This window comes from Tiliqua scincoides, chromosome 2 (genome assembly GCF_035046505.1).
Source record: "Tiliqua scincoides isolate rTilSci1 chromosome 2, rTilSci1.hap2, whole genome shotgun sequence".
In the NCBI taxonomy this organism is placed as follows: domain Eukaryota; kingdom Metazoa; phylum Chordata; class Lepidosauria; order Squamata; family Scincidae; genus Tiliqua; species Tiliqua scincoides.
In genome coordinates, this window is record NC_089822.1 from 215,444,152 (window position 1) to 215,456,613 (window position 12,462).

Here is a 12,462-nt window from a genome sequence, read left to right on the forward strand (position 1 = left end):
TAGTTTTATCTGGATAGATTGTTAAATATTGCTATTATTATTATTATGCCCAGATGTCCCAAATCCCTGTGCTAAACTGCAGCACAACAAAAGGCAGATAAACCAGTATCTATATGGAGAACACCAACAATTCTAGTTGCAGTAGCACATTGTCTGAAAAATGGAAAGGAATGACCAGCAGAAGCTTTTCTTAAGTGTAGAAATCCCTAAATCTGCATAATCCACACTCTTTCAGTCGAAATCCACACTGGCACATTGTCACCCCATCTTTGCAAAGACCATGTTAATGTATTGTTCTGTTTCTCCAGCCCTCTCTTTATGCATGGTGGCTTGCACTTTTCAACATCTCTCTCACCCAGTCCCAAAGAGCCCATCGCCAAGATCTTGAGCAGGAATTTTTTTCCTTAAGGCAGTCAAAAATTATGCTTCAAAGGCGCAGATTATTTGAGAGCATTTATTTCCAGCTTCATTTTTGTGTGTTGGGTGGCTTCTTTGTTTCTGTTTCCTTTTTTTGGTTTGTTCTTTTGTTTACTTGATGGGCTTTGCATGGTTTCCCACAGAACGCCGATAGGTACGAGGGCAGGATGGGCTCCATTTGCTAGCTTTTTGTTTGGAAACAGCCTGGGACTTTGCTACAGTCTTGTGTAGGTACACTGAGCTGATGTGCAAAAACAATATGTTTATTCCAGGTCTGTAGTCACCCCCTCCCAAGCCACACTTTCATTTACAGGTATACACTTCTGTTCGTTCACTGCATGTATTACATTTAACATAACAGCACCAATGAAATTTACAGTTGCACTGCCACACTCTTGAGTACTGGTGAGTATTATAACCTCGTCCACAACACATCAGGTCGCAGCCATTGGTCTGCTGGGCTGTCTTGTTGCACATTCTGCCCTGCGTCCCCACACTGCCTGTGACAGGATCCTCTTCACAGTAGTTAGGTGATTTCTCTATGTATACCAAATCTGTATCCATGGGTTTACGGTAAGAGAGAGGCTTCTTGATCTTAAGAAACGTTGGACGCTTATTACGACTTGCTCTCACGGGTTCAACCTGAACAGCTTCATTGTATTTGTCCTTAAGGATGTAGCCTAGCTCCCGGAATTTAGGAAGAGTTGTCCAGCATGTTTTAGTTGTACATGATCCTGACACACCGTGGCACTTGCATTCAAGCTTCATGTTCTCTTCAAGGATCTAGATTGAAAAAAGGAAAGAAAGAAAGGAGGTTAGGCTACATTGAACACAAGAGCAGGAGGAAGAGTGGATGTTGCATTTAAATTGAGTATGAATTGGAAGTCCAATATATTTGTACTTGCTTCTGTTCCCAAATGTTTTCTGTATGTGTTTTGGATCAGTTATGATAAAGCACAAATGGCAACACTCCAGTCTATGTATACACACATTTATACTTATGGAGTCCTGTATCTAAAAATGTATAACTCATCCCTTCATTGATAATAGAAATGCTGGTCTCTAGCAAATCTACAAAATGGGGGGAAAGGGTTAAGGTTTATAAATGATTTGCACATGACAGGCCAGTATAACTAAGACTATTGAAGATGGGTGGTCAAACTTCTTGCAGGTGGTGATCAGGATCACTTGGTTCAAGTTATTTGTCCCTATTTTTTAGCATTAGGCCATATGCCACAATTGCGTATGTGCCAAAGGTTTGTCCAAGCTCGGTTGCCTAAACTGGAGCTGTTTGGGATATTAGCATAGCAGTGCAGCAAGGCAAAGTGGTGAACTACATTAATAGAATCCATCCGTGTGTAGACTCAGTGCTAGCACTAGGTTCCAGTAGGCCGGGGGGCAAAGCCAGCCCTAGGTCCATTCACTTCCATCATTACCACTGCCATTAGAACTGGGACTTTGGAGGTCTACAAGATTGGTTGTCCAATGGGTGTGGGCATTCAGCCAGTAGCCCACTTGGCCAACCCTTGATGCCACCTCTGTGTGGGCTTCTACAATCAGTTCAATGAAGCAGTCTGGCACACATACATATTAGTCCTTTATGTGTGCCAGACTGCCCTCCGCCCATTAAAGTAAACTGAGAAGCCTGGACAAACAGGAACATTACTGTGTACATTATGGTATACACAGGATTCTGGACTGGGAAACAATCTGTTTTGTTTTCTTTGAACATGAGTATATAGTACAAACTACTGATATTGTTAGACTCTGTTCTTCAAAAAATATTCTTCCTATTCTGAATCAGTTTATGATGAATGGCTTTTTGTAGCTGTTGTAATAATGAAACAGCATTTGATTGGATTGTTTATATAAATCATTTTCACCATCTTTTTTTAAAAAAGATTAAAAAAATGAAAACATGCCATTCAACAATATGATAAGAAATGACTTGCTTAAACTTTCTAGAGATTTCTTTCTTCAGTCAAAGGATCCCTTTGCCACCCAGACCCAAACAAAACAAAAACAAAAAGAGACAACATTCATTTAAAATCTCCCTGTGGGGTAGTATTTAGTCACTGGAATTAAATACCACTTGCACATTGATTTTGTATTCTAGCTATCCTTGCAGCTTTGTACAGAGCAGTCCACAGTTTTACAGCACCCCGCTTCCAATTTAGCCCATGTACAGACAGTGACCACAGAGGGAATAAACAGCTTCATTGGAAAGAGCTGAGTAAGCTGCTGCAGTGGATCAACAGTTGAAAGGGCTCATGGCAAGTGTTGAGCTTGCTGTTCTCTGTGATGTATCTTGATGCCAGTTGGAACCAGTTTAGGGACTTCTCTTGTCTAAAGCAGGGCTGGGCACAAATGCAACAGGGAAGAGGATTTAAAAAAACAAAACTAAACAGATAAATGGATCCTTTCATTCTGACTGAGCCATTTGTGTATCTCACTGTGCCCACTTTTTGTTCATATGGGGGTCATGTGGGTCAAATTAATCTGCCTTTAACAGTGTAGTTTCACCCCATTGGGAAGCCCCTGTTTCAACAATATGAAGCAGTCAAGGTAGATGGCCTATTTGCATAACAACCAAGTAAACAGCAGCTTCTTACATCTAATTTCCATAAGTTCCCATAGTCCATTGTAATAAAAAGAAACTATGATTTCCATGTTACTACTTCTTCTCCATTTCATCTACCCCTACCACTCCTGAGGTCCCAGTCTTCTTAAGGAAAACATTTTGGTTATCCTTTTTCCTGTGCCTTTGTGGTATGACAGAGTTTAGATATAAAAGACTATTGCTAACTTCAGGGCAAATCCCACTCATATTTGGCAATGAGCAAACACACTCAAGGCTTTTGAAAATACACCTTTGGTATTATCATCCCAACTTTCCAGGAGTTGCAGAAAATACAGCAGAAAAGAGGCAGGAAAGCCCCATTCTTACAAGCAAAACTTTGGTTGTGGTTCAGACGATCCAAACTAAGATTTATCATTCACAGAACCAAGGCAATTACAAATACTTTGGTTATTATGAATTTCAGGGCCTTTTCTAACCAAGGGCAACCAAGAGCAAGCACATTGCAAGCCAGTCAATAAACATAATATTTGGCTCTTAAGCATGGTAAATTGTGAAGCAATGCTGGGCTTACTGAACACAATGCTCACAACAGTTTTATTGCAGGTAGTTTTCATAGACTTATAGCACAATCCTAACTTGCGCTGGAAAGAGGCAGGCCAGTGGGCTTGCAATGTATCCAGCACAAGTTTGGGGGGAAAAGGAACACAGCCCGAGGCAAAAAGAAGCCTTTCCCCTTATCCCATGCCACACTGCAGCAGCCTCAATGGGTCTACTCAGATCTGCAGCACCTGACAAAGTGGTGCAGATCCGAGCAGAATGGAGCAGCCAGAGGCCACTGTCCACCACTCAGGAACGGGTGCTAGAATCTGGCATAACTGCCGGGTTCTGGCACTGCCTCTCGCTCCCCACCTGCCCCCAGAAACATCCACCACCATCTCTCCCCCACCCCAAAACACAGTCTTCCCGCCTCCTCCCCGCCCTCTGCATCCCCCCAAACCGCTTCATTGGCTGAGCTCAGCTGCACAACTCACCCTGCCTCTTGGGCCTGCGTTGGCACAGGGAGGCTGGTGCATATCTGTGCGCCGGCCTGTCTTCCCAGAAAGTGGCATAAAAGTGCCTTATGGTACTTTTGCAACACTTTCGGGCCGGCGCAAGGAACTTGCACTGGCCCAAGTGAAAACTAGGATTGTGCCCTAAACCTGACAACCAAGTTTTCTGTACTCAAGCATAAGGCATGCCATCTCCACACTGTCTCTGTCATTCCAGACACTTTGCTTTTTGAAATATATAGTTTTGCATTCTTAAGAATGAGTCATTTTCTTTCTCACTGTTGCAGTCCATTGCACTGCATTTACCCTAAGGAAAAATATTCTGAAAATTTGATTTTCCTCTCCAGAAGTCATCACTTCTGACAGCAAGTAATAACATAACACTGACGTTTTTTTCCAGTGGGCTGTTACTTGTAAATCAAATGGAAAATTCTATTATCAATGCATATTGCAGACATGTGGCATTTCTCCTGTACGACTAGACTTACAACTTATTGGGCTTTAAAACTGGCAGAACGTGCATTTCGCCAGCATTAACTGCCTTGTAGCAGTTGTGAAAGATACTCCGATAGCGTGAGGAGGTGTGAACAGGGAGGCAATAGGTCAGGTGGGGTGCGGTCCAAGTACACCCCCACCCCCAGTAAGGGCATGAACATTCCATTACTCCATGATTGTCCTTCCCCTCCCCCCCCCAGGATGCAAAGATTACCATTTTGGCTTCACTGCATCAGCGGGGAAGGGGAAACCATAGGATTTGGCTGTTTTTGAACTCTAAGGGCACAATCCTGACCCAGGAATTTTGCAAATGTGCTGTAAAGCTGAATCCAGCCTCTGCGCCAACATGGGGAGGGAGCCTTGCGTCGACCGAGCTTGGTTGACGCAAGGCCCTGGGGTGGGTTGGGAGGAGGTGAGAGGGAGGGGTGGAGGGAAAGGTCCCACAGTTCATGGTGCAAAACAATAATCAAACAATAGCACCAAATAAAAAAACAAAACAAAAAAAGAAAACAAAACACACCTAAAGTGTGACAGTTGCTCTCCAGAATGAGGGGCCTGCAAAATGTCTGCCTGCCTAGAGTAACTCTAGGCACTCAAAACTGTCTGCCTAGACTAGAGTGTCATACTTTCAAATCATTGATTGAGCTTCCTAGAATGCAAATGTTAATGAAAGAATGCTCATGAACAGTGCAACTTCCATATGAGGATAGAGAGAGAGATTAGTACCCCTCACGCAGAGGGCAGGAAAAGCTATGTACAGCAGACATGCAGGAAAGCTACACATTGTGAAGCTGAGTGGGAGCAGGTCCCAGTGAGTACAGGCATCCCTCCATATCTACTGGTCCCATATCCATGGTTTCACTTATCCACGGTTCTCAAATTCCCTCCCCCATCACACTCATTACTCACTTCTCTTTGTTTGCAAACACTTTGCAAATGGAAGCTTTTTTTCGTTTGCTCTGGAAAAGGAAGCAAACAGCAAGAAGCTAGGGGAGCCGCTAGGGGAACAGGCGTGAGAACGCTAACAGGAAGCAGAATCTAGCGTTCATGCTGTCTGTCTGCTTCCTCTGCTGTCCATTTCCACTCAACGTTCCACTCACTATCACCTCTCCTCCAATGTCCTGACTTTTGCACCACGATAAAAGGCATTGCACTGCCAGAGTGAGAGTTCTGGCAGCACAAAACCACAGAGGATTGGACCATTTGATTTATTTTTAAGCTCTCTCTATTGTCACTCTTCCTTTATATTTTAAATTGTAAGCTGTCTTCTTCTTCCATTCTTTTAGTTATTCTAGAATGCTCAGATATTCCCAACAATTTCCAACTATGTAAACAAGTGCAAGAAACAGAATGGAGAACGCAGTGAAGGGTTTGCAGTGACTCCTTCATGTCCACCAAGAGCAAAACAAGAGCCAAAATGCATATCAAGATTTCTAACCAATCAGAATGGAAAACTGATGGAATGAACTAGAGTAGTGCTTCCCAAACTTTTAAGCATCGGGACCCACTTTTAAAAACAACAATCTATCACAACCCACTAGGCAAAAAAGAGATCTGGAAAGAAATATTTTATTTATTAATAATGATTAATAAATTATTAAATAATAATAATCAGTCTCCTGTGTTTCCAAGGCTGCTAGATAAAGTGTGTGTGTTTGTAGACATTTGCTAGACTCTCCCTAGAAATGGAGTTCAGGAGCTGTTCTCCAAAACCTTTACAGTCATTCCATGGTATCCCGAAGGTTGAAATGGAGTTAGGGTCTTCCAAGCCAGACAAAAGGCTAAAACTGGGTTCACACATGAACCCAGGGGTGTCAAACTCCTTCCATACTGAAGGCCAAATGGCATTCATGATGCCTGCTGAGGGCCGGAAGTGATGTCGTTAGGCAGGAAGTGATGTCATTAAACAACACATAACCAAAAATAAACACTTTTTCTCATAGGAATTCATTAACTACAAATGACAGAAGAGAAAACACACAAATCTTTATCATATTTCAAGATAAGGGAGAGCCCAATTTTCGTGGGGGCTGCCCTTTAGCAGTAACATCTCAGCACTGCTCAGCAGCTTAGAGCCTGAGGGCCGGATAAAACACTTCCGCGGGCCACATCCGGCCCCCGGGCCTTATGTTTGACACCCCTGATCTACAGCAGACCAATAACTACTGAAAGTCAGAAAGTGTGACATTTTAATTTAAGGATATGAAAATTACCTCATATCAGCTAATGAGTTTCTTCTGCAAGCTGGGCAAGGGGTAAGGGTGCTTGAGAAGTATTGTTGTTTTTTTTAATGTTTCAGAAACTTTTCACGACCCACCAAAAATCAGCTCGAGACTCACTGGTGGGTCCCAACGCACAGTTTGGGAAACACTGGAGGGAAGTTATGGAGTCCTGTTTGATGAGTGTAGTAATTCAGACAATATATATCTAACATTGCTTGTTAATAGCCAGTATGTTGTGACAGATGGTGATGATGTCGTATTCTTTCTAGTTCTCAAGTTCTATTAGTAGCAACCATAAGTTGCTGGCTTGAACAAGCAGAAAATAGTTGTGAGGATGTCTCCAAAACATAATTCGTTAAACCAATGGGATTAACTTCTGAAGAAAGATTATTAGGAGGAAGCTGTAACTGCAAGTTGTAGAATTAACAGTATTGATTCCGGAAGCTTTAATTGCTATTATTCTTCTAGTGAAATTCCCCATGAAACTGCAAAATGGAGATAGCACCCTAAGTCCATTTTGTATGCAGCATCCTTAAAAAGGGAAAGGTCACAAAGCTATTTGAGGGATAACTATCCATATAGCCAGGAAGTGATTTTGATGTTCGGCTGGTCTCTTCAGCCATTTATGTGGTTGCATGTAAAATTTCAAACAGACTTCTGGCTATGCCAGCAGTTCTCTCATGCACATGCCCATAACTTTGTTTGGACTAGGGCCAAAAACTGGAAGGCTTAAAGCAACGATCAGCAATGTTAATGATACAACAGCAAAGTCAGAGAAGATTTTAAATAGCACGATTAACACCTGAGCTTCAAGGCCTAGGTGGCTTTGCTGCTGATACCATAATATCACTTGATTCCAGAGGTATCAGAGCAGCCTCTGTCAGTTTTTAATTATTCCATAGTAGGGTGTTCTTCTAGACTTCCTGGAGTCTATGGCAATTTCCAAAAGTTCCAGGCACGTGAGGGCATTTAAAGCTTTTTTTGCTGGCATGACTTAAGTTGGATGAACATTATGCCACATACCTTTGGTTACCATACATGTACATCAGATCTTCTCTGTTCAAAGCTCCCTGACTTAAAGGCCAGACTAAGGCTGGCACATGTAGAAAAAGATTTTTCCTCTTCTGGTGCCTCTTCTGTGCAAACATATCAGAACAGAGACCATTCATTGTTAGACTCTTTTTATGTGTGCAATTGCTATTCCTTCAGTGATAAAGGAGAATTTTCCCATCCAAAAATAGTAGATCCTCAAGCAGCTTGTCTTATGACTCTAAGGGGGAAAGCAGGAGGACAAACATATCCATAGCCACAATTCTAGTGACGACAACTTGCACTGACTAGCAGAGAAAGAAAAATAGCAATTTCCTACCTGGACTGAGTAGATGGGGGGTGGTGTTCTGTCTGCCCCCCCCCCTTAGAAACAAAGCATGAGGAGGGGTAGAGAGAAGAGAGCATCTCGGGCCTTTTGTGGCCTGGCAGCAGAGCATGTTCAAAAGTCAATCTTACCTCCTTTCTTCAGCAAGTTCTAGTTGCACGCAATATGGCTGGCAGTGCAGGAGTTTCTGGTCACCATTCAGGGGCAACAGAGAAATTTGGGTGCCTACTTTCAAATTGACTAGGAAAGCTAGGTCTTTTTTTCTTACTGTATACTGGCAGAAATTGGGTTGTTTACAGTGCAGGAACCAGTGCTGAGGGCCCTGGGGTAAAGCACTGGGCTCTTGTGGCATCTCCTTGCCTGTGTCCTGATGGCACATTAGGTACAACTACTACCATTGTTACTGACAGTTCAGGGTTCAGCCTGGCTAGGTGAGCTCTCTAATGGGCAGGAGCCTTCAGCCGGTTCCTGACCTGGCCTACTTCTGACACAGATCCCCCCTCCCCGCCCCACTGATTATTTAATTCATCTTGGTCAAGATAATTTGGTTGGTTAGGCCTCAGGGCAGGCTTACTGCAGTTTTAAGCTAGGAAAGAGCAAGGTACTTAGAGTGGTATCCTGAAGCATGGTGTGGTAAAAGAGCTTCCTCGAACCAACCACATGAGGTTCACCAGCCAGGAAGGACCTGGGTTGGAAAATGTGTTTGATCTGGGCTGCTTCAGTAAACCAGAGGCTTACAATAGTGTTTTAAAATCTCAACAAAGAGGTAATTAACCAACACTGGAGAAGGTAAGCAACACGTTATACAGGTCAACTATAAATCAAGTCGTGGTCTTTATTTACCTCATATATGTGCCATGTGTCTTTTATGCAAGGGCATTATATGTTCCCATATAGGCCAAGGGTAGAGACATTTCTATTCACATGAAACCCCTACAAGTGTTCTGAGTTTCAGAAGTGGGATCTTTATGTAGGAGTGATCACTGCTCCATTTTTAGAATCTTCTGGAAATTCTTCAAAGGTTTGGCCCGTTTACCTAATCTTTAGATTTTCAACATCTTTTTTTCTCCCTCATCATTGATTTGTTTTACATCTACTAATAAGAAGTGTAGTTGCATAAGAAGTCTTGCTGCACAGGCATATAGACTGAGTGATATAATCTTCCCAGTGTACATGTCCTCTCTGAAGGCCATAATCAACTGTGTGCAGGCAGTTATTCCATTGGATGGTTCTGCTAAAAGTAGAACCTCCTAGAAGTAAGACTTTATAATAGTATAAACTTTACTTCTGATATTCAATTCTAAGTGGGCTTCCTTAATTCTCATCACCACAAAATAGCCTGGAAATTCCAGGTACTTCCATTGATCTTACATTTTCCATCTCCTTTAGAATCAGTAGCTGTTTCAGTATATTCATTTCTGAAGCTATGACCTCATCTCCAATAGCTACAGAAGTCTTTGTTATATTTGCTCCAAAGTGCTTTATACCACAAAAGCAGATTTCTACTCAAACATTGAAGGAAAAGCAAAGTGCTACCCATGTAGGACATGATAGGATTACTAAGTCAGTCTACCTATGTGAAGAGAAACATCAAATAAAAATTCACCTTGGTGTGCCCTTGGTTGTAGGAGCCCTCTAATGCAGCCTGTGTTGTGATTTATATCAATGACTCATAATGTGGTGTTATATTTAATATGATGTAATGCTGATGCAAAATGCCATTCAGTGAATTTCAATGTCACAAAGAGAGAGAGGAGGATGGAAGAAGCACAGTTCAATAACTGGGTTTCTACTCAGAATCAAAACTTTCTTTGAAAGATTTGGCTTTTCCTTAACCCAAACCTTCAATAACATGGCCCTAGAAGCAGGTGCCTAATATTACCAGAAATTGGAAGGCTTTTCCTCCTAAACTCTTAAGGCCTCTGTAAAAAGAAAGTTGAGTTCTCTAAAAGTTGATTTGTGAGGTATTTTTCAACCACAAGGTGACTTCTGAGCAGCCACCTTGTGGCAGAGAACTGAAATGGAACTGGTTCATCCCACGTCTGCAGCTCCATTGCCACGGCAGTCTAGCAATCCACAAAAAGTGTTTCCATCTTGAACTGTCCTAAGGTCACCTTTTGGTGACTAAACAGTTATATGAATTGGCCATCTTGTGGTCCAACGATGCCACTGTCACAAGAACATAGGAAGGTGCCTTATACCAAGGCAGACCATTGAAACATCTAGCTCAGCATTGTCTACACAGACTGGCAGCAGGTCTCCAGAGTTTCAGACAGGAATTTTTCTCTGCTCTATCTGGCAATTGACCTGGGGCCTTCTTACCAGCATCCTGCCATATCTGTGGGGGTTCCATTCTGGACCCCCTCGCTGCAGATACTGCAAATCCATGGATAACAGGACCCATTTGTTTAAAAATGTTTAGAGAGTAAAGAAAAAAGCCCAGAATAGCTTCTCTACCATTGCGCAGAGAAACTGCTGTGTTTTGAGGGCTCCAGGCAGTCTTCTGAACCACCTGCAGCCTCTTCTGGGTTGTGTGGGGGCCCTTCACTTCAACCAGACTTGAAGCAGAATGAATCACAATGCATTCTGGGGCAAGCCTGGGCAAAGGGAGAGGCCTTTTTTCTTTTCTTTCTGCACATTTTTAAAGTGGGCCCCATGGGAACCGTGGATAACTGAAACTGTGGATGCTGGATCCAAGGATACAGGGGGATGCCTGTAGAAATCAGTTGCTCTACCACCGAGCTTCAGCCCTGCATGGTGAATGTCCATGCTGCCAATGCAAGAGCAGAGCAAAGTGCTTACTATTTGTCAACACAAAGCCCTTACAAGTTATCTCTAAAAGTATTTGTCAGTCATTTCATCAGATAGTCATTCAATGAGCAAAGAAAATATGGTATGGGGGGGGAAGACAGTTTGGTATGGAGAATTCCATTCTGGACAGACTGTACAGGCCCAGATTCAAATTCTCACTCAGTCAAGGAGGTCATCAGATGATCTTGGGGAAGTCACATTCTCTCAGCCTAGCTTTCCTCATGTCTACTTATGTTATTATATTATTAAAATACTTACATATTTATTAAATTAGCCCTGTATGACATGGCCAGTGTATCTGAGAGACTGCCTTCTTCCTTATAATTCAACCCACACTCTTCAATCATAAGAGAGAGCCCTTTTAGACCCTTTACAAAAGTGGTGAGGATAGAGCTGTCTCAGTCGTGCAACCCAGTTTATGGAACTCCCTCCCTGTTGGTTTAAGAACTGTTCCCTCTTTATAAGACTTCTATTGGGGCTTAAAATGTTTCTTTCTAGACTGATTTTATATATATGGATGGATGGATGGATGTTTTACTGCTGCTCTGTATTTGATTTGATTTGCTCTCTTAGGGCGAAATCCTATCCAATTTTCTAGTGCCGCTGCAGCCATGCCAATGGGGCATGCACTGCATCCTGCCATGGGGAGGTAGTCACAAAGGCCTCCTCAAGATATGGGAACACTTGTTCCCTTACCTCGAGGCTGTGTTGCAGCTGCACTGGTGCTGGAAAGTTGGATAGGATTGGGACCTTATTCTTTTATAACAATTGCTGGTTGTTTTAAAGGTTTCTTTAAAATGCTGCATTATATATAATATGGTTTATTTTTTAAAATTACTTATGATATTGGCTTTTATATAGATTTTTGTAAGCTGTTTTGTAAGAAAGTCTTGTAACTTTCCAGCGAGGCCTGAAGACCCTTCTGTTTAGACAAGCCTTCTGAGTTCCTGGCCTTTTTAACATCTCTTAACATTTTTTAACATCTGCTCACAGGCCTGATTCTTTTCTAATTTGCCACCCTATGCTCTTATCTGACTAGTTTTTGTCTGACTACTGTTTTTATGACATGTTATGTTTTTATCTGCTTTTAAATTATGTTTTTAACTGTTTTAACCTTGTTTTGTAAGCCGCCTTGAGTCCCTTTGGGGAGAAAGGCAGGGTAAAAATAAAGTATAATAAGAATAAGAATAAGAATAAGAATAAGAATAAGAATAAGAATAATAAGAATAAGAAGAAGAAGAAGAAGAAGAAGAAGAAGAAGAAGAAGCAGCAGCAGCAGCAGCAGCAGCAGCAGCAGCAGCAGCAGCAGCAGCTGTTTTGAATGCCCATTCAGGAAAAAAACAGAGTAAGTTGAATGAATGAATGAATGAATGAATGAATGAATGAATGAATTCTAAAAAAATTCAGTATATATGAGGTAAACTCTACCTCTAGGATACATTCTCTTTAATGTTTAAATATAAATGGAATTTGCAGAGCAATCCTAACTTGCTTTGGAACAGGTAGGCTGAC

The 12,462-nt window shown here is 42.1% G+C and overlaps 1 protein-coding gene across 1 annotated transcript in view; it reads right to left on the bottom strand.

The window, feature by feature from the left end:
• Positions 1-720: 720 nt before the first annotated feature.
• Positions 721-12,462, bottom strand: part of WNT7A (Wnt family member 7A) — a 50,390-nt gene continuing 38,648 nt past the window's right edge. Inside the window, exon 4 of the mRNA XM_066614090.1 lies at positions 721-1,200. Within this exon, the coding sequence (XP_066470187.1) occupies positions 721-1,200 (480 nt within the window). The remainder of the gene's footprint in view (positions 1,201-12,462) is intronic.